The 20,052-nt window shown below is 44.8% G+C and overlaps 1 protein-coding gene across 1 annotated transcript in view; it reads left to right on the plus strand.

Moving 5' to 3' along the window:
* The window catches only part of mrpl23 (mitochondrial ribosomal protein L23), a 36,265-nt gene extending 17,326 nt beyond the window's left edge, over positions 1 to 18,939 (plus strand). Inside the window, exon 5 of the mRNA XM_079281123.1 lies at positions 17,962 to 18,939. Coding sequence (XP_079137249.1) covers positions 17,962 to 18,126 — 165 coding nt within the window. The 3' untranslated portion in view covers positions 18,127 to 18,939. The remainder of the gene's footprint in view (positions 1 to 17,961) is intronic.
* Positions 18,940 to 20,052: the final 1,113 nt, after the last annotated feature.

The following is a 20,052-nucleotide window of genomic DNA, read 5'->3' on the forward strand; positions in this document are numbered from 1 at the left end:
GCTCGATCCACAGGGAAGGCATCACTCTGAGGGAACGAGAATGGGGGGAGAGAGACAAACAAACAGAGGGAGCGACTGAGTGGCAAACATGGAGGAGTTGTGACACAGCTGAAAAGGGGGGAGAGCGCGAGAGAGGAAGAAACAGCTGTATTGAGAGTGATTATGAGAGGGAAGCTGTGGCCAAGTCTGGCTCTCCTCTCTGTTTGACTGACACTAGATGGCAACGTTTGGCTGTTCAGCTTCTCTCTCTCTCGCCTCCCCTCATCTCCTATCTGTTATTGACTCCTTGTTGCTCAACAATAGACCCTCCGGGGTTGTGTGTATATGTGTGGCTGTTTGTCTATGTGGCTAGGCTGAGGGGTGGTGGTGGTGGAGAGGGGTACAGGAAAAGAGGGGGTGAAAACCCCCAGGATCCCCCTCATCCTCCCGATCATGTTCTCCACATGTTCCGACCCCGGCTCTCTGGAGCTGGAGGTGCTGAATCAGGCGGTCGGGCCGAGGGGGAAATCTGGCTTATCTGTCTGGAATTTTATTATTTTTCAACCGTATGGATCATGAAGGCTCCCACTCTCCTTCCCGCCCTCCTTCACACGGGCTTTCCTCACAGCATTTTCTGTCTTGTTTGCCGCTCTGCTTCCTTCCCTTCCCCGTGCTGCCTCACCCTTGCTTATCACGCCAATTAACATTTTTAACTTCTGCCACAATTCCCCCAGTGCTTTTTATTATCCTCTGTCTGTCTCGCTTTTCACTTTAACATAGAGCTGGACAGTTAAACACGTGAAATTTGCCATTTCATTTCATTCCACGAGTAATTCTTACATGACAATGTTTCTCCTGTATGCACGGCTGCTTGTCGTACATTTCAGTATTTGAAACTCTACTTTTCACAGCAAAGGGCATCCTCTTATGCTATTCCTTGTAGTTGAAATACGTTTTAAACGATTATAATGTAACTGTTATTATTTATTGATAACGTGAGCTATCCTCTTCTAATAACATGTGTCGTATTCATTTAAACGAACCGCTCCGGACTGTTGGTGACGTGACCCTGTGATGCTTTTACAGGAGTGAGCCGAAACAAAAACACCCAATATAAAAGAGAGACATTGCAGCAGTGTCATGGTGAAAACAAACATTGCATTACATAAAAATAACTATCAATAAAACCATTCAAAGAAAATGTATCCAACACCAGCATTGTGCTCATACTTGATAACGGGTCATGTTTTTGTCTAACTTAATGATAGAAAGGCGCTGAGTCAGAAACACATACTGCACATTAAAGGCAATGTCCTGCTCCCCAGTGAATCCCCTGAGATCTCATCACAAAAACACAATGTGACGAAGCTATCAAGGCCAAGTACACTTTATCAGAAGATCGAACAGAACATCTCTGCTCTCCAACTGCACAAACTAGAGCCTTGTTTTTTGCAACACTATGTCCAGTGTGCGCGTGTAACACAGTCGGTTGCAACATTTTTATTACATGTAGAAGTGTGAGAGAAAAATGAAGCACGAGTTCGAAGTGAGAAAATCCTGATTTATCCAGAGTCATGCAGCCCTACTTTCACTTACATATATCTGTCAGCATTCTAGGCGTATAAATCTTCGGAAGGAAGGAACGGGCTGATACGCTAATTAGTGTGTGTTCATATATACACACGTGTGGGCGTGTGCACACACATGCATGTATGCCGGTGGTGAGCCTAATAAAAGGAGAAGCTTTTCCTGGCAATCAAGCGTCGCTGAAAGCCCCCCCCCCCCCTCTATCTCCCTGTGTGTCTCCTGATTTCACTCCTTCACAAAATTCACCCCTAAGTAAAATCCTGTGTGAGAGTGTATGTGTAAGGTTTCATAAGAGCTCAGTGGAGAGAGAACATGAATTATAGAGAGCAGAGCAGGGTCTTAACCATCCGGTTTGGAATCTCACACGCAAACCCTTTCTTTTTTGAACGGCTTCAGTCGAGGCTCTGTGTTTCTTTCTCACGCGTTTTGACTCTTTACGCTCGATTCCGCTTTAATGACATGACGTGACTATTGCCGCGGCAAATGTTGATCAGAGATGCACATCAAGAAAAACAAAGCGGGACAAGTGTGTCTGTCGCTACGTCTCTTTCACCGTCTTTCCTTTTGTCGCTTTCGATTGATTCCTACTTTATATCTCTGCAGCATCTTCTCTCATCACACTCATTTCCTCCCACATTTCGTTCAGGTTCCCCCCCTCTATTTAGATAGCCATGGCAACACACACGCATTCCAACATGCGCGCACACACGCACACACACACACACACACACACACACACACACACACACACACACACACACACACACACACACAGCACGAGTGCTCGTAACCTTTCTTGATTACCCCTGACCTCCAGAAATGACACAGCTGCCACTTTGATCAGCCAATCACCATGCGGTGCCACCCAGGTTCTAAGCAGAGCTGCCACTGGCCTGATGAAGCCCTCTGATAGGCTCCTGCTGATGCATTTCCTGTTTTGGTATGCTTCTTCATTTTTTTTATTTTCTCCACCAGCTGGTCCCCGCATTCCTCAGTCGGGAAGGGGGCAGGGGCAATGCCTGCATGTTTATGTTGCATGTGCATGTAGGGTCAAGCGTATGTGTTTTTGTGTCAGGGTCTAAGTGTGTGTGTTTGTCTTTGTCTTTGGTAGCCTATATAGTTGGGTCTTGGGACGAGAGGGGGCGGGGTTGGTGGAGGAGATGCTTGAAATTGCGGGGGGGGGGGGGGAGGGTACGTGAGGGTTGTTTACATGCGTTGGAGAGAGAGAAATGGGGTGCATGGGGGGTTGGTGGGGGGGTGACATAGATGGAGGGGATAATGATGGTGAACAGCTGTTTGTGTGTGTGTAATGGGGGTGGGTGGTTAAGGCGGGCGAGATTTAGGTGTGATTTAAGGTACAGGGGTTGTGTTGTCGTCGAAGACAGAAGGCGTAATGATTCACCGTTTGGTATTATTGTTAATATGGGCAGATTTGGTCGTGTTATTCTTGCCTGTTGTCGTTTGTGTTGTTGTGATCCTCAGTGTCCAGTTCAAGACCAGATGGATGTAAACGTCTCTGTGGGTGGCTGGGTGTGTATTTAGATGGTGATGATCTTTTCCTGCTCTGTTACAAGGGTCCAACGTCTCCAGTAGCAGACATGTCCAGACATGAAAACTACCAAGCACACTTTCTCACACACACACTCACACACACAAACACTTTCTCACTCACACCCTCTGTTTGTCTCTGGGCAGAAGTATGTACGTATGTATCACTGGACGCCCTGCACTAGTATGTCAGAGGGTCCCAAAAGATCCTAAAGTATTTTCAGTCGACACCAGAGCCGGTGTTCGCCCACCTGCCTGACTCCTGCTCCTTGCTCTTTGTCACAAAACGCATGTACGCATTCGGGCTGGGAATCCTTAGGTACCACACAATTACTTTCAAGTATTTTTTCTCAATGTATGACCACATTAACAAAAGCATAATTGTCAATATCTTTCATAAAATCTGATAAAAACTCGCTACTCGGATAAGGTATTGGCGCATACTACATACCAATACAATGCAGTACTTCATTTTAAAACAAAGTGCACTAATGCTTCACTGCAAGGAACTGTTCCTATGCGTAAGGCTGTAACTACACATCCCTTCTTTGCTAAAAGTGGACGCACACACACACACAGTTTATGCAGTTTGATGTTGTAATTATATTGTAAGGTTTAGAAAAGTGCGCTGCTTCATTTTTAGAACAGTGACTGAGAAACGGCGTCTAAAGGTATAATCCTCAAAATATAATGAAGTCAAACTCCAGTTCGATTTATGGTCTGCATTTTTTTATGCAGTATCCATTCAATGTGTTTACATTCTGTACTTCCCTTTCTAGATAGTAGTTCTTGTTGGTTGTGGCAGAGTCCGCCATTCCAGTGATGGATTCAGATTGCCTCTCTAAGCACGAGGAATTCACAGGAAAACAATGCATTCATGTTATCCAGTGTAATTGACCCATCGGTAAGCCCCGCCCCCCGTCCCCCATCCCTGCTCCGTCAAACTGTCAGAGCCACCATGGAGCCCACACTGTCACGAACTACACTCACTGCACTCACTTTTGGAAACACGAGAAAGTGATGTCAGGTCTACAATATGCATTGGTAGGATGCCGATTTGAATCAGCAGTGAAAAAGATAAAGATAGAAGCTGAAGCTTCCAGATCACTGTGTAAAAGTGAACCTGACGATTGAGACAGAAGACAATAACATTAAGGAACACTGTTCCCAAGAAGTCGGGTTGGTCTTTATTCACACAAGCATGTGTGTACTTCAGTATACCTTCAGTAGCTAGCGTAGCATATAAGTGCTAATTCAATTCAATTCAATTTATTTTTGTATAGCCCAAAATCACAAATTACAAATTTGCCTCGGATGGCTTTACAATATGTACACATTTGACATCCTCTTGTTCCGGGACCCTCACACCAGAACAGGAAAAACTCCCCCAAAGAAACCCCTTTAACGGGGAGGAAAGAGGAAGAAACCTGTGGGAGAGCAATAGAGGAGGGATCCCTCTCCCAGGATGGACAGAAGTGCAATGATGTCATGTGTAGAACAGGATAGTGAATTACAACACATTCAATTTAATTACAGCACATTCAATGTATGACACAACCACGACAGGAGGCAACACCTGGTCCAGGTAAACCCGGATACACAGGAACCAGTGAGGCGAGAAAGCACAGAGACTCTGGTGAAGAAGCAGGTCAATAATGTGCATTAATGGTATCGGTAGTATGAAATAGTAATGTGAGTAATAATAAAAGTGATATTAGCAGTTGGAGTCAGCAGGGCCATGGTAGGAGGAAGGACCAGGGTCCAGATGAAACTGCGGTCATGGGAACCTGTGAGGCGAGAAAGCACAAGGACTCCGGGGAAGAGACAAAATCAGTACTGTGCATTAATGGTATCGGTAATATGATTAATAATGTTAATAATGAAGATCGTAGTAGGTGTCAGCAGGGCCATGGATGGTTGAAGAACCAGTGTCCAGATGAAACTGCGGTCATGGGAACCTGTGAGGCGAGAAAGCACAAATACTCCGGGGAAGAAGTAAAGTTAGTAATGAGCATTAATGGGACATCAATGCATACGCACGGAGGTGAAGAAGAGGAGGAGAGAGGTGCTCAGTGTAGGAAGTCCCCCTGTAGTTTTTGCCTATACCAGTTTGTCCATGGGCCGGTCCAAGGCAAGCCAGAGCCACCCCTAACTATAAGCACTATCAAAGAGGAAAGTCTTAAGCCTACTCTTAAATGTGAGTGTGTCTGCCCCCCGGACTGAAACGGGAAGCTGGATCCACAAAAGAGGAGCTTGATAACTGAAGGCTCTGGCTCCCATCCTACTTTTTAAGACTCTAGGAAACACAAGTAACCCTGAATCAATGGATTGCAGCTCTCTAGTAGGGCAGTATGGTACTATAAGCTCTTTAAGATATGATGGAGCCTGACCAATTCGGGCTTTGTAGGTAAGGAAAAGGATTTTAAATTCTATTCTAGATTTTACAGGGAGCCAGTGCAGAGAAGCTAATACAGGAGTAATATGATCTCTCCTCTTAGTTCTTGTTAGTACACGAGCTGCAGCATTCTGGATCAACTGGAGAGATTTAAGAGACTTATTGGAGCAGCCTGAAAATAAGGAATTGTAGTAATCTAATCTAGAGGTAACAAATGCATGAACTAATTTCTCTGCATCGCTTTGAGATAGGATGTGCCTGATTTTTGAAATATTACGTAGGTGAAAAAAGGCAGTCCTAGAAATAAGTTTTATCTGAGAGTTGAAAGACAAATCCTGATCAAAGGTAACTCCAAGATTCTTGACTGTGCTGCTGGATGCCAGTGCAATGCCATCTATAGAAACTATATCACTAGATAACTGATTTCGGAGGTGTTCTGGGCCTAGTAGAATAACTTCAGTTTTGTCTGAGTTTAACATTAGGAAGTTGCAGGTCATCCAGGTTGTTATGTCCTTAAGACACGCTTGCAGTTTAGTGAGCTGGTTGGTTTCATCTGGTTTGATCGATATATATAGTTGAGTATCATCTGCATAACAATGAAAGTTTATAGAGTGTTTTCTGATCATATTGCCTAAAGGAAGCATATATAAGGTGAACAAGATTGGTCCAAGCACAGAACCTTGTGGAACTCCATAACTGACGTTGGTCTTCATCGAGGCTTCATCGTTTACATAAACAAACTGAGATCTATCCGATAAATAGGATCCAAACCAGTTCAGTGCTGTTCCTTTGATGCCAATATAATGTTCCAGTCTCTGCAACAGGATGTAGTGGTCTATAGTGTCGAACGCAGCACTAAGGTCTAACAGGACAAGAACAGAGACGAGTCCTTTGTCTGATGCGATTAGAAGGTCATTAGTTATTTTTACCAGAGCTGTCTCTGTGCTATGATGCTTTCTAAATCCTGACTGAAAATCCTCAAATAAACTATTGTTACACAGAAAGTCACACAACTGATTTGCAACTCCTTTCTCAAGGATCTTAGAGAGGAAGGGAAGGTTAGAGATCGGTCTACAGACAGAGAGATAGATAGACTTTATTTCAGACTCAGGGTCCATACAGACAGATACATCAAAAGACAGACACAAACAATAAAAGTACATTGGCCTAGCAATGCCTTACAAAGAGACAGCTGTACCAATGTCACCACAGCTGGGACTGGTAGCGTGTGGTGCTAAACCTTATGTTGGTTAAAACAAGTGATCCCATTTACAGAGTCATTCAGTCTACAGATGAATTTGTACATGAAATTTCTTAAAACTGTTTGGAAAGTGTTTACTCGTGCAGCCACAAACATTTCATTAGCACTACTCCACTACACGTCATTGTACGCTACTTGAAGTCTCTGTAAACTCTTTTTTTTGTAGTTTGACCACAAGTGTGCAGTGTAGAGTGGAGTACAATATGCTCTGAACAGAGACATCTTCACTCCATCTGTACACAGACTAAACTTGCGTGAGAGACTGTTTGCTTGTGCATACATCATATGACATTGCCTGGAAATGTCGTTATCATCGGTCATGTGTTCTGTTAAAAAATGACCAAGATATTTTACTTCACTACTGACACCAAGATTATTGTCAGACAATTTGAAGTCAGGGAAGTTTAGACATTTGTCCTCTTTAGTTCTACAGATCAGGATAGCACTCTTACTGGCGTTGTATTTGATGTCATGTTCCACACCATACACAGTACATATAGTGAGGAGCTGCTGAAGACCAGCGCTAGAAGGACTAAAGATCACCAGATCATCTGCATACATGATGTGATTAACCAGAGTATTTCCAATCATGCACCCAGTATTACAGGCTTTCAGTTGCTTGGACAGATCATCAATATACAGATTAAACAGAATTGGGGACAAAATTCCCCCTTGTCTGACACCATTGCTAACCCCAAATGGGGCTGACACACTTTTACCCCATTTTACTTGCATACTCTGGTGCGCATACCAGTAAGCCAGAATTCTCACTATGTATGTGGGGACACCTCTTTGGCTCAGTTTAAAAAATAATTTTTAAGGTAAGGTTACTCTATTTGTGGAAAGATTGGTCGAGGGCAGGAGATTATTAATGTTCTCTCTAATAATTATAATCTTATCATTAAAGAAGTTCATGAAGTCATTGCTACTGAGGTCTATAGGGATACTCTGCACAACAGAGCTGTGACTCTGTCAGCCTGGCTACAGTGCTGAAGAGGAACCTGGGGTTGTTCTTATTTTTCTCTATTAACGATGAGTAATAAGCTGCTCTGGCATTACGGAGGGCCTTCTTATATGTCTTAAGACTGTCTCGCCAGAGTAACCGAGATTCTTCCAAGTTAGTGGAACGCCATGTTCTTTCAAGTTTTCGCGATGTTTGCTTTATACCATTGTTGGGAACGTAAAGGAGCATGTTTGGGTTGTCAGCATCTAAGAAACTAAATTCTTGTGGGGGGGGGTGTGTGTGTGTGTGAGCAAGGGGGGGGGAGCGAGGGAACAGCTCAGTGACATGTGACGTGGGGACGTGGTGACGTCTCTCATGCGTGAGACCCAAAATGGTGGATAGCCAACAAGGAGACCCGGCGTCTACATGTGGTAGCAGCTGTTCAGCACGTAGCTAGATTAGCTCAAAGCTATATGTGTGTGTGAGTTAGTAAAAGGGAAAGGAACCCAAACAAAATGAAATAAAACAAGCGATTACAATCCTCTGCGCCGCGCAGGAGTACGGAAGATTGCTCTCTCAGCCAGGGGAGAGAACAGCGACTCTTTGCCTCAGCCGGCGGTTCTGACCTCCTGAACTGATGAGACGCAGCTTCGATCTCACTAGGCGGCTCGCTCAGCACAGATCACAGTAGCATGGAATCCACGCTACTTCGACACAAACTCCCAACGATCTCAGCGATAGTTAGTGTCGGCGATTATTAAGCATACACCTCGTTATAAAAATGAACAGTACTTTAAGCACGTAAACAAGATAAAATAAACACAAATGAACTCTCTCTAACTCTGCCCAGACTCCATTTTGCCTTACGGCTACGATTCAATCGTGGTGATTGAGGGGAGTCTTCTGGGGGGTTTCTCCTGGGCTTCGGTGGGTTCAGCCTGCGGCGTCGGAAGCCGTGTTTCTCTCGGTAGGAGAGAATCGCTGTCGTCTGGATAAGGGAGTTTCGCGTCCTTATGGCCGGAGCAGACGAGGCGCTTGGTGGGGAGTGGAAGCTCTCTGCCTCTCGTTCTGAAGAAGTCTGGCTTCTCCACTTCTGCAGGATTCAAAGGGTTCGCTTTGTGGATGCGAACAAAGATAAAATAGACAGTTTGGTGAATTCGGCCAGCGAATATAACTGAAACCTAGGATTTTGGTTAAAAGGAGGAACAACGTTGCTGCGTGCCTCCTTCTACCCTGGAGGGATTGGTGGAAAAGCATTGAGGTGGGGGCTACAGGTAGTTTTGTAGAACAGTGGCTGAACCACAGGGGTCCTGGTGCTGTCTTGGCTCTCGGCCAATGAGATTGCAGCGGTGCATTCAGGTGACTTCAGGAACCCATAGTTTTTGGGGGGGAGGAAATTTACACCCTAATGTGAAATTCCTTCAGAGGAGGTTTGGTGCTCATCAAACCACAATCAGGATGAAACCGTTGCTTGCAAAAGGGAAGGCCTGACTCTTTGTCCCACAGCACATGTTGAAGCCATATAATCAGACCCCAACACCATGGAGCGAACCTCCTTCGTTTTACTAACTTCTTTTTTAAAGGAGCAATAGAGTCTAGTGTCCTTCTCAGTGAGCTTGTAGCACTGTCGACAAGATGATCAATCTGGGTAGGACTAAAGTTAGCACAGGAGTCCTCTGTTATATTGAAGCATGGTATCGAGTTAAATACAGACGGAATCGCTTCTTTAAATTGAGCTACGGCACCATCAGATAGACATCTAGTGTAGTAACTCTTGCTTAACGGTGTACACTCCGTTAGTAAGAATTCAAAGGTTATTAGATAATGATCCGACAGAAGAGGGTTCTGTGGATAGACTATTAAATCTTCTATGTTAATGCCATAAATCAGAACCAGGTCGAGTGAGTGGCTTTCTGTACATTCTGACAGAAACCAATCGAATCTAACAATGAGATAAATGCAGTACTGAGGCTATTGTTCTCGACATCCACATGAATATTAAAGTCACCTACAATAATTACTTTATCTGTTTTAAGGACTAGACTTGATAAAAACTGAGAAAATTCTGATAAAAATTCCGAATACGGACCTGGGGCCCGGTACACTATAACAAATATAACTGGCTGTATTATTTTCCAGGTTGGGTGTGAAAGACTAAGAACCAAGCTTTCAAATGAGTTGTAGTTTAGGTTTAGGGGTTAATAATAGGCTAGAGTCAAAGATGGCTGCTACTCCACCTCCTCGGCCGACGCCTCGAGGAATGTGAGTATTGATATGACTTGGAGGAGTTGATTCATTTAGGCTGACATATTCATCATTACTCAGCCAGGTTTCAGTAAGACAAAATAAGTCAATATGATTATCTGATATTAGCTCATTTACGAGTACAGCTTTAGATGACAAAGATCTGATATTTAAGAGTCCACATTTAATTATCCTATTTTGTTGTACTGTTGCGGTAGTTTTAACTTGGATTAAGTTATTTTGTTTAACTCCTCGATCGTTTGTTTTTGATTTAATTAATTTAAGTGGCTGTGGGGCAGACACAGTCTCTATGTGGTTTTGCGTGAGTAACTGCTCTAATGGAAGCTCAGAGGAGTGTGTGAGACTGCAACTCTGCTTCCTGGTCTGATCTCTGGGTTGTCATGTACCAGGTCCATACAGAAACTGGGTCAGATTTGCAGAGATGAGATCTGCTCCATCCAAAGTAGGATGAATGCCGTCCCTCCTCAGCAAACCAGGTTTTCCCCAGAAAGTGTCCCAGTTATCTACGAAGCCCACATTGTTTGCTGGGCACCACCAAGACAGCCAGCGGTGGAACGATGACATGCGGCTAAACATTTCATCATTGGTCAGATTCGGGAGGGGGCCAGAGAAAACTACGGAGTCCGACATGGCTTTTGCGTATGAACACACAGATTCCACATTTACTTTAGTGAGCTCAGAGAGCCGGCTGTCATTCCCGCCGACGTGAATAACAATCTTACTGTATTTACGGTTATCTTTAGCCAGTACTTTCAGGTAGGACTCAATGTCGCCTGCTCTGGCCCCGGGTATACATGTAACTGTAGCCTCTGGTTTAGCTAACTTCACGTTTCTCAGAATAGAGCTACCTATGACCAGAACTCTGCTGGGTGCAGAAGACCCGTTTGTAACGCGAGGTGGCTGCTGGCGAGTCGAGTGCTTCGCCCTTTGCTGCTGCCTTTAATTGAACCACATTCAGAGTGCTAACGTACTCTAATACATAATATTTTAGGAATGTATACCTCCTTCCAACTTCTCCAGGTCCAGAGTTCATTCACAATCCACAAAACCAGCCTGAAAATGAATAAAACCTGAAATGATTGAATGAGAGTCGAAGGAGCAAAGCCGGATATTTGCTGGTCCCTGGTCAGAGCTGACCAAAGCTACGCTACGATTGGCCAGTCTGCGTATGAGGGCAAGACTTAGCAAAGGGTTGCTAATGTGTCGTTGATAACAGACTAGTTTACTGTTGGAATCTTAACATCGAAGCAAAGCTGTATTGAGTAGATGCCAATGCAAACCGAGCATCTTACCGCCGCTACTTCACAGTAAAAGCATTTAACTTGCAAAACACTACTTTTTATTGTGAAGCAGCCACAGAAAATGCAATTTGGTTATCAAAAATGCATCTACAAACAAAATTGCTATTTCTTTTTATTCTTTTTATATATCAATGCTGACTCGAGAATCACACGGCAGGCACATGTAGATTGTCAAATATTGTCTGTCTCCCTCATGTGGACCAAAGGCCATTCATGTGAATGACATGGAGACACACTGAAACGAACACTGCTGCAAGCCAAAGCTGACCAAGTTATTTGGCTGTGGAGGAGATGTCCTTGTAATTGGAGGGAGGACCGGGGTCCTGACCCCGAACAAACCCACGGCAGGATGCTATTGGTTAGCGGTCTACTCTCTCTGCCACTTATCTGTCTTTTACAGACGGGGATGATTTGTCCTTTCTCTCAGCTGTTATTTTGCTAAATGCCTTTCAGGCTGTCGACTGATCTCAACGGTTTGACTTCTTCACCAGACTTTTTAACATTTCTTTCATTGTATCCTGTTACGTCTTCCCATTGAGGAGGTCTGGACGGAGGGACAATAGGGAAGAGTATTGTGTGTGTGTCAATGAGATAAAGTGAGAGTGAATGTGTGGCCCACCCAGGGGCCTGGCAGAGGGAGCTGTTTACAGTCATCAGACTAGTCATCATCTCTTCTCTTCTGCCCTCTTCCATCGTCTTTCCTGCCTCTCCCAGTTTGCTCAGACTATTCATTTCTCAGTGATTGCAGATAGAAAAGCAACCAGATTTTTTTGCAATATTAGGCTAAGAAACTAAAATGTAGCGATCAACAATATGAGCACAGGATTCTCAGCAGGTCTAACCTAAGATCAACAGTTGGACTGTGTTGGAGTGGACTGATATCTTTCTGTCTTTTAGCCTTTCAGATAGGGAGTTAATACTGTGTGTTTGTTAGTATACACAAGAGTCTGAGCTTCCACACATCCCCAAACATAGAGAATTATTGGGAAACGCTCTGTTGGTTTGTTCATCTCATCAGTATAATTCAAAGCAAACCTCGTAGGTCCACTTCCAAGTCAACTGAGGTACAGTTTGTTAGAACAGAGAAGATGTGAACTAACTACAAGAAACAGCCCCAAAAACATTCTCATGAACATGTCCATTGTTTGGGCATTTTTTCCTATGATTTTATGGGTACAAGGAGACGGATGTTGATATCGGATAGCCAGCAGTTACTCATGCTTGGAAAGGCTAGCATAACAAAGTGAACCAAGGGCAAACCACAGCCTGTACTGATCACTGTCAGCCATTTCCTTCTTATCTGGTATGAAGACCAGAGATGCTAAATTATGTCAAAAAGTGCAGATAAGTTCCAAATGCGTAGTTAAACCTAAAGGAACTGGAATCAAAGTAGTTCCCCCCCCCCCCCTTGCTCCTTGGCTGCCAAAATCTGTAATCTTGTAGGATGACAGGTTGCCAAAACTCTGTCCTATAAACAAGCTACTTGTGAGTCCATCTGACTTTCATTTGCAAGCCCCGGTTCACTTGTAATTGGGCAGTGTGAACTTAAATGAACCGAAAAGAAAAATGCACAACATTTTCATCTGTGGTTAAGACCAAAGAAAACAGGCTCTCAAAGGTGTGATCACACCTTTTTAAAATCCGCGGTCTGGACTCCTCAGGCCTGTTAGGAAAGAGTGTAGTAAATGCTCTACCCTCTGGTGGATTTGAGGCGCGTAACCACCTCCAACTGGTCAAGTGGAGCTGGTTACTGGCCAACAGTAGGAAAATGGTGTCTCTTTTAATGAGCAACTCACAGCTTCTGATGTCGATGTGTACAACTGCATGAGTTGCTGAAAAAGTGCATGATATGCGTGCTGCAGTCAACATTTCCCTAGTTAAATAGGGTTTGTTCACACACACACACACACACTCTCAGCAGGGGGTTGCCCTCAGCTCTAATCCTGGTAACCTCAACGTGTGGTCTGTCCCTCTGTAGTCTGCAAGGTTTGCCTACCGTGTTGCGGTCATAATAGATTCTACCACAATGTGAACACCTCTCGGTCTCTTTTTCACCACCACACACGCACGCACGCACGCACACACACACACACTCTCTCCCCCCCCCCCCCCCAAGATGTCTCCGAGCTTCGCCACGGTTTACCCCACCGCAGCTGCCATGAGCCACGGCCTCATGAGATTTCTCACCGCGTCGTCAACACCTCGCTGTTTCAGTGTGCGGTCCAGATTTGGCCGTGCCCTCGCGGCCCCACCAACATCTGGTTGATTTTTACTGACTGCTTTGTGAATGGCACTGTCCTCAGATGCCTTCTGGATTGTCCATCAATAAAAGGGATATGTAGTTTGTCTGACAGTCTCGTATTCTCAGAACACTTGAAGCCTTTTCAGTCTCTGCGACCACATTGAGAGCTCCTCGATCAAGTGTGGTCATCCAAGAAGTCGGAGCACTTGGCCCCGACGCCTCAGTCCCATCTTATTACGCCCCACAATAACTCTAGGTGCTCAAGGTTTCGAGAGAGCACAAAATAAAAGGCTCGTAAAAGAGTCGTTAGAATGTTTTTTTTCTGATGGATTCATTTTTTTACGTTGAATAGATTATCCGAATAGAAGTCACCATAGGTAGGTTTACGTCTGTATAACAGTCTCTTAAGTAACAAAATGTTGCTTCAAACTTTTTCCATTCCAGAGGACATCAAATCTGATGCCATGGAAGCTGTCCTGTGGATTGAGGATATTCAAATATTAGGTCCAAACTTGCTACAATGGGGTTGAGTAATCATCTTTGAAAGCCTCCTTTTTGTTTTGTTTTTTATGTTCAGATTTGTAGCATAGTTCTTACTCCGTGCTTACTGTGCAGCCCATTCAGAGGCATTTAAATGCTAATTTGTAATACATCCGTCACGTGGCGATGTCTGGTCCCGGTCCCGTCCAGTCATGTCCTGTATATTTTAACTCACGGAGCAGCAGGTTGAATCAGCCTTTTGTGTCCTCAGGATTCAGCTCCAGGTCGGAAAAGCACGTGAACCGGCACCTTCCCGTTTTCATCAAAGGCATTTTAACACATCAAGCCAGAACAACTATGGCTTTCATATTCCATACTTAAACCCAAGCTGATGAACAACAAAAGAGTCGCCCCCTTCACATTTCCCTCGTATTGATTTCACATGCATTCCAAGGTTACCGGACACATTCGTCCATTCTTTCAACATTCTTCTGTTGTTTTTCTTCTTCTTTTATGAATAGAAGTCCCCCACGGCTGTGTTTGACTCACAACTGTATGCTTAGTTTGTTACAGATCAGAAGCAATGATTCAGATAGAAGACAGTTGTCCTTTGTGAGTCTCTTTCCACCTCTCGCCCGGTCTTCTCTCTTTTCACTCTGCTCTTTACCCCTTTTCCCTCTGGGGCTGCAAACAGGATAACTTAGTGCTTGTGTATGACTCCACATGGAACACACACATACACAAAAGCAGGGTTAATTTAGGGACATTGCACTGAATTTCGCTTGCACCGTAGAGGCTTCCCCCAACTATAAGTGAGCAAATGCATACCAATTAAGACGCAAGCCACTTTCTGAATGTAGCTGCTGTATAAACAACACGGGGACACCGATCGTTGCCCCCGAATTGACAGATGTCCCCAATCAACTGGTTCAAAGTCCGACAGCGGTCCCCAAATTCCTGGATGGCAGCTTGATTCAATTGGGAGCACGGTGAAGACGATGGCGTGACTGTTTTTCTCCACTTTTGTCCTTTTTGGCCAAAGCCCTCGGTCTTCTCCATAAATCACTCAATATGCACTCATACACAAACCCCCCCCCCCCTCTCACACAGACACAGGAAAGAGCGTTTTGGCTCGGAGACCGAGGGGTCATTGGCTTTGCCTCTGCTTTGGTGCGATGTATATATTTCAAACAAAAATAAGAATGCACTCTGCCGGCACTTTCTCTCACTGCGGAAATGTGTCCAGCAGACGCTTGACACACACACACACACACACACACACACACACACACACACACACACACACACACACACAGGGTGCGGCCTGCTGCCAACAATAAGACTTGTTTAACGAGTCTCGGCGCTTTGTTGATTTCAATCTCAATCTTCAATCTCTTTGTTGTTTTTTGTGAATCACCGCTCACTGAGGCCGATATCAATCTTCGCCATGTGTATACACGAGGTGTCCAGCGCTACGCCGTATAACTGGGAACTGTCATGCGACAAGGTTTGGTTGAAATTGGGTGAAGTTGGCTCACTGGTTTCGTTGTTTCCCCCCCGTTGCCAGGTCTGCTGTTTATAGTGCTTCGGTAGATCCTTTCCTCTTCCTCCTCTCCAGTCACGTCCCGCGCATCGCTGACCCCGATCTGTTTCCCCTGCTGCTACCATCTCCCCGCTCCTCGTACTCCTGCAGCAAGCGTCCCTTGGCCCGGTGCAGTGTTTGTTTTCTGGATTATGTGTTCCTCGATGACGGTGTGTGCGAGTGCAGAGAGACACAAAGGGCCTTGGCAGGGGCGTTCGGTTTCCAGGTGCATCGCTGGTGTTTGGCAGCCCTCTGGCCTGTGCCTCCTCACTGGGTCTGCACTCTTGTCTCTCTTCCTGCATTACTGCGCTCACTGGAAAAACCTCCTGTAGTTTGCAATACAGGCGTTACCGCAAGACAGGAACACAAGAACAGTGTTTTTTCTTTTGATTGAAGGTGGTGCGTGTTTGGCTGCAGCTGCTCCTCAAAGCTGGTATCAGAGAGTTTAGACAGTAATGGCCAGGTTTTAGAGAGTAACATGAATTCAGGTCTGTCTAAAGTATCGTACCAAAATAGTCATTTTTCACAACCTTTCTGCAGTCTTTGCAGGCTAAGACCCAGCCAGTCTCTCCCTCCAGGGTGTATTGTTTTCACTGAAAACCTCCAATTAGGATTAGTAAGTGACTAAGAAATGCGGTGGAAGGTGGACTGCAGCCTCTCAACTATTTTTATTTTGTTGTTTTATTTATCATTGTCTTAAATGGACAGGAACTATTCAAAATCTAGAGGGGAGTTTGAATTAAAAATACCCTTTGCAGCATGAACATTAGGTAGTTTAACAGTTTATTGTCGATTTTATTATTATGCTCATTTGCATTTCCTCCCCATTTAACTCTTCACTTCCTGTTATCTGAAGCATGTTATATGTTATGCGTTTCACATGAAGCTTCCCGTTATCAGTGTTCTCTGGCTGCAGCAAACTACACTCGTTGGATGCATGGAGACATAAGACTAAAGAGTGATTTTAAGTTGGAGTTTAAAAGTGAGCGAGTTTAAAACCAGTCTGCTGCTTCTAAAAATCGGAGAAGAAATTCTGGGAAACTATGACCTTTATACCTAAACCAAATTTGGTGCAGCCTCCATTCGGTGCTTGTCAGTCTTGTTTGAAGTATGGAGTATCTCATCACTTGTGTGCATTATAAAGCTCTAACCTGCGTATATCCAGCCAACAAGCATCCATTCCCTTATTTATCTTGTCTGTTATTTAGCTTTATAAAGATGTTATAATGTTCTGACCTGGTCGTAACATTACAAAACGCATGCAAATATGCACTTGAGAACACGCATGTATACATGCACAAGTACAATAAGGATCCCTGAGACTCCTGCTGTAGGTTGTGTCAGTCGAGCATGTTTTGGAGTAGCCAGCTCCGTTCTGTTTCTTTGGCTGAGGGAGCTTCATGTTCTCTCCTCCTTTGGGAATTAAACCATGCTATGTGGTAATTATGTGCATGTTTTTCTTGGTATTTTGGGGGTTGGAGGCAGACAAAGTAACATTCACATCAGAGCCAGACCATTCCTTCACGCCCACACACACTGACCCTAAACAAAATATTTCACATATTTAAACTGAACAGTTGATTGACAATTGTGTTCATGGAAGCAATTCATTTTATGAGGGTAGGCCCCTTTTGAATGAATTCAGAAGTGTATGACTCACATTATGACATTTGTCACCATGAAGTGGAAGCTGCTGTTTAGTGTAAACTACCACGTTAGTACCGTAATCATTTGCTCAAAATCTAAAGAGTGATAAAAATGGCACATGTAAGTGCAGTTTCATCATCAAAAGTTGAGTCATTTAAGGTCGGCAATGCTTTGCCTCCAGTTGAGACTGATAACAGTGAATTCTTGCTCCCAGGTGTCCATGGGAGAGGCTGAGAGGGATAGGCTAAGGGTATGTGTGCATGCCTGCACCCACTGACCTGTGTGTGTGTGTGTGTGTGTGCGCTCTGTACTGTAATCTACGGCGGCCTGACACAGACTACGGTTAGGCCAGTGATGCATTAGCCATGGCCAGAGATGGGTTGGTATGGAATAAATAATGGATACCATCCTTTCCCCCTGAATAAATCAAGACCAGAGAAATGGAGAGAGATGAGAGATTAAATGTGGGGGAGAGTTGGAGAAATTGAATGCCAGAGAGAAAGTCAGCGTATAACTGGAAATAGGGATATCGAGGGAGAAACAGTGTCCTGAATTCCAAATCTGTATCTCACTTCTCTTCCGCAAAGAAAAGGAAATAGTTTAAGGAAAATGCAGTTTGACGCGTTTTGAAATGATTTGAAATAGAAAATAAACAACAAATTCCTCTCATTATTAGGTAGGAAAATGGTGGTTCCTTTGCTCATTTTTCTCTTTTTTTTTTTGCCTCCCAGGCCCAGGAACAGACGTTCACCTTCCCGAACATCTTCCCAGAAAAGGAGCGGGTGGCGTCAGAGGGCTCCATGGACGAGCTGCAGGAGCAGTTCATGGAGAACGAGAAGCAGAGGCAGAAACTCGACCCCAGGAGAGGAGGGGTCACGGAGTGGTTCGGACTGTGAGGCAGCCCCCTGACCGTGAACTCTGTGCTCGTATGGTGTGGCGTGGGTGTTTCATTGGGAGCAACGTGTATTGATGCACGCCACTGTTGTGATGTCACTTCTATTTCTGTAAGAAAGAGTCACAAGTGTACAGAAGAAGGAGCATGTGTGTGGGAGACTTGTGTGTGTGTTTGTGAGGCTTCGGTCCAGTAACTCGAGCCAGAACAGAAACGCAGGAAGGAGGGGAGTGGCCCGGCTCCATCGTTCATGAAACCAGCCCATCGTACAGCATCACCATCACCTCAGATGACCTCCTCTTCTTCCTCCCCCCACCCTTCCTGTTCCACCTCCTTCTCCTTTTACCCCTCCTCTTTGACAACAGTACCTCTGCACCTTTTCTTTCTTTCTCTCGTCTTTCCTTGGGAGTTTCCTTTCCTCCTCGTGTGTCTCCTCTGCCGTCCCTCCTTCACTTTGTCCCTCGCCTACGCTCCTCTTCCTCGACCACGCTGGGGAGGGGTATGCGGTGGCATCCCTAGTAGCCCTGACTCTCAGCCAGTTGGATCAGACTACCTGGACAACCCACATCCTTTCCTCTTTTATGAGTTTGCCTTGGATTAATTGACCACTTTAGGTGAACAACAATTGAGTTGTTGTTTCAGCAAAGCAACGACATGGAATTTGCCGGAGTGTTTTATTATTTTGCGGTGGCACCTCTTGCCATAACTCTTGAGAGATTGTACCCAGTGTTTGTGTGTGTTTGCCGAGCATGCAGGACTTGCCAGTGAATCTGTCTAATTGTAAGTGCTGTTGGAATAAGAGCTAATAAATGGTCACTTGTCCAAAAGGGCTCCACTTACGTTTTTTCTTGTGTTCGCCTCATCTCCCACGGCTGCTGCGCTCAACAACTGGCACTTCGAGACGCTTTTTGCCACACAAGCTGGCCTTCGCGCGTGCCAACGTGGTCTGGTAGCTGTTTTGACAATGTAATGATCTGTGTTTGAATCGGGCCACTGGAGGACTGAGTTCTCTTACGGTAATCTGGCCCATAAAGGGGAGGGACCTCTCCTGGGCACGCTCAGACCCTCCATTATGCTGAAAGGCCAAGGTTACAGTAAGTGTCCCCCAGCCGTGACCACTAATGCTGGCTGGCTAGTACAAAGGTCCAGTCCCTGACCTCATCCAGCCAACTCAGCTATCACTAAGGAGAATGTCAATATTGATCCTGTTGGCCCATTGTCTGCTGCCTGGAACCACTCACCCCCTGCGTCGCTATAAAGCGATCTGATTCAGAACGGAACAAGCCTCCTGTTACACAGCCACTCCGTTTCTTCTCTGTCTCACTCACTTTCTCCCTTTTCTTCTTTCTCTCTCTCTCTGTTGCTCAGTCCGGACCTCCAGAGAAACAGCTGCTTAACCAACAGAGAGTAAGACCAAATTCCTGTTCTCACTCTCCCCCGGCCTGAACAGGCCCCACATTAAAAGTTGAGAAATCAAATTCTGGCGTTTGCCAAGCAATAACCTGCCCCTGTTCTCCTCCGGCTCCTTGTCACAGGGATACTCTGTGTCTTCTGAAGTCTGATGCACACTCTTGTGCATACCTACTGTCGACTGGCATTGATTTGTTTGTTTGGTGTTTTGGACTGTCCTGGAGCGTAGACGGACACTGAGACACACTTTGCAAATGAGCTCATCTGTTGCTCATGCAGATGAATATCTTAGTCATTTTAGCTCGATGAAGAACCAACAGGAACAACTGATGGAATGTTTGGAGGTTGAAGAAGTAGAACAACAAATGAAGTCATAGATGGAGACATCCAATGTAACACAATGTTCTTTTGACGGATACATTTCTGGGTGACTCAAGTTCATTATGGAAGTAAATCATTTATATTCCACAGAAAATAATTTTATGAGTTCGACTTCTACTCGCAGTGATCATTCTGCTGA

The sequence above is a fragment of the Melanostigma gelatinosum genome (genome assembly GCF_949748355.1).
Source record: "Melanostigma gelatinosum genome assembly, chromosome: 1".
Lineage (NCBI taxonomy): Eukaryota > Metazoa > Chordata > Actinopteri > Perciformes > Zoarcidae > Melanostigma > Melanostigma gelatinosum.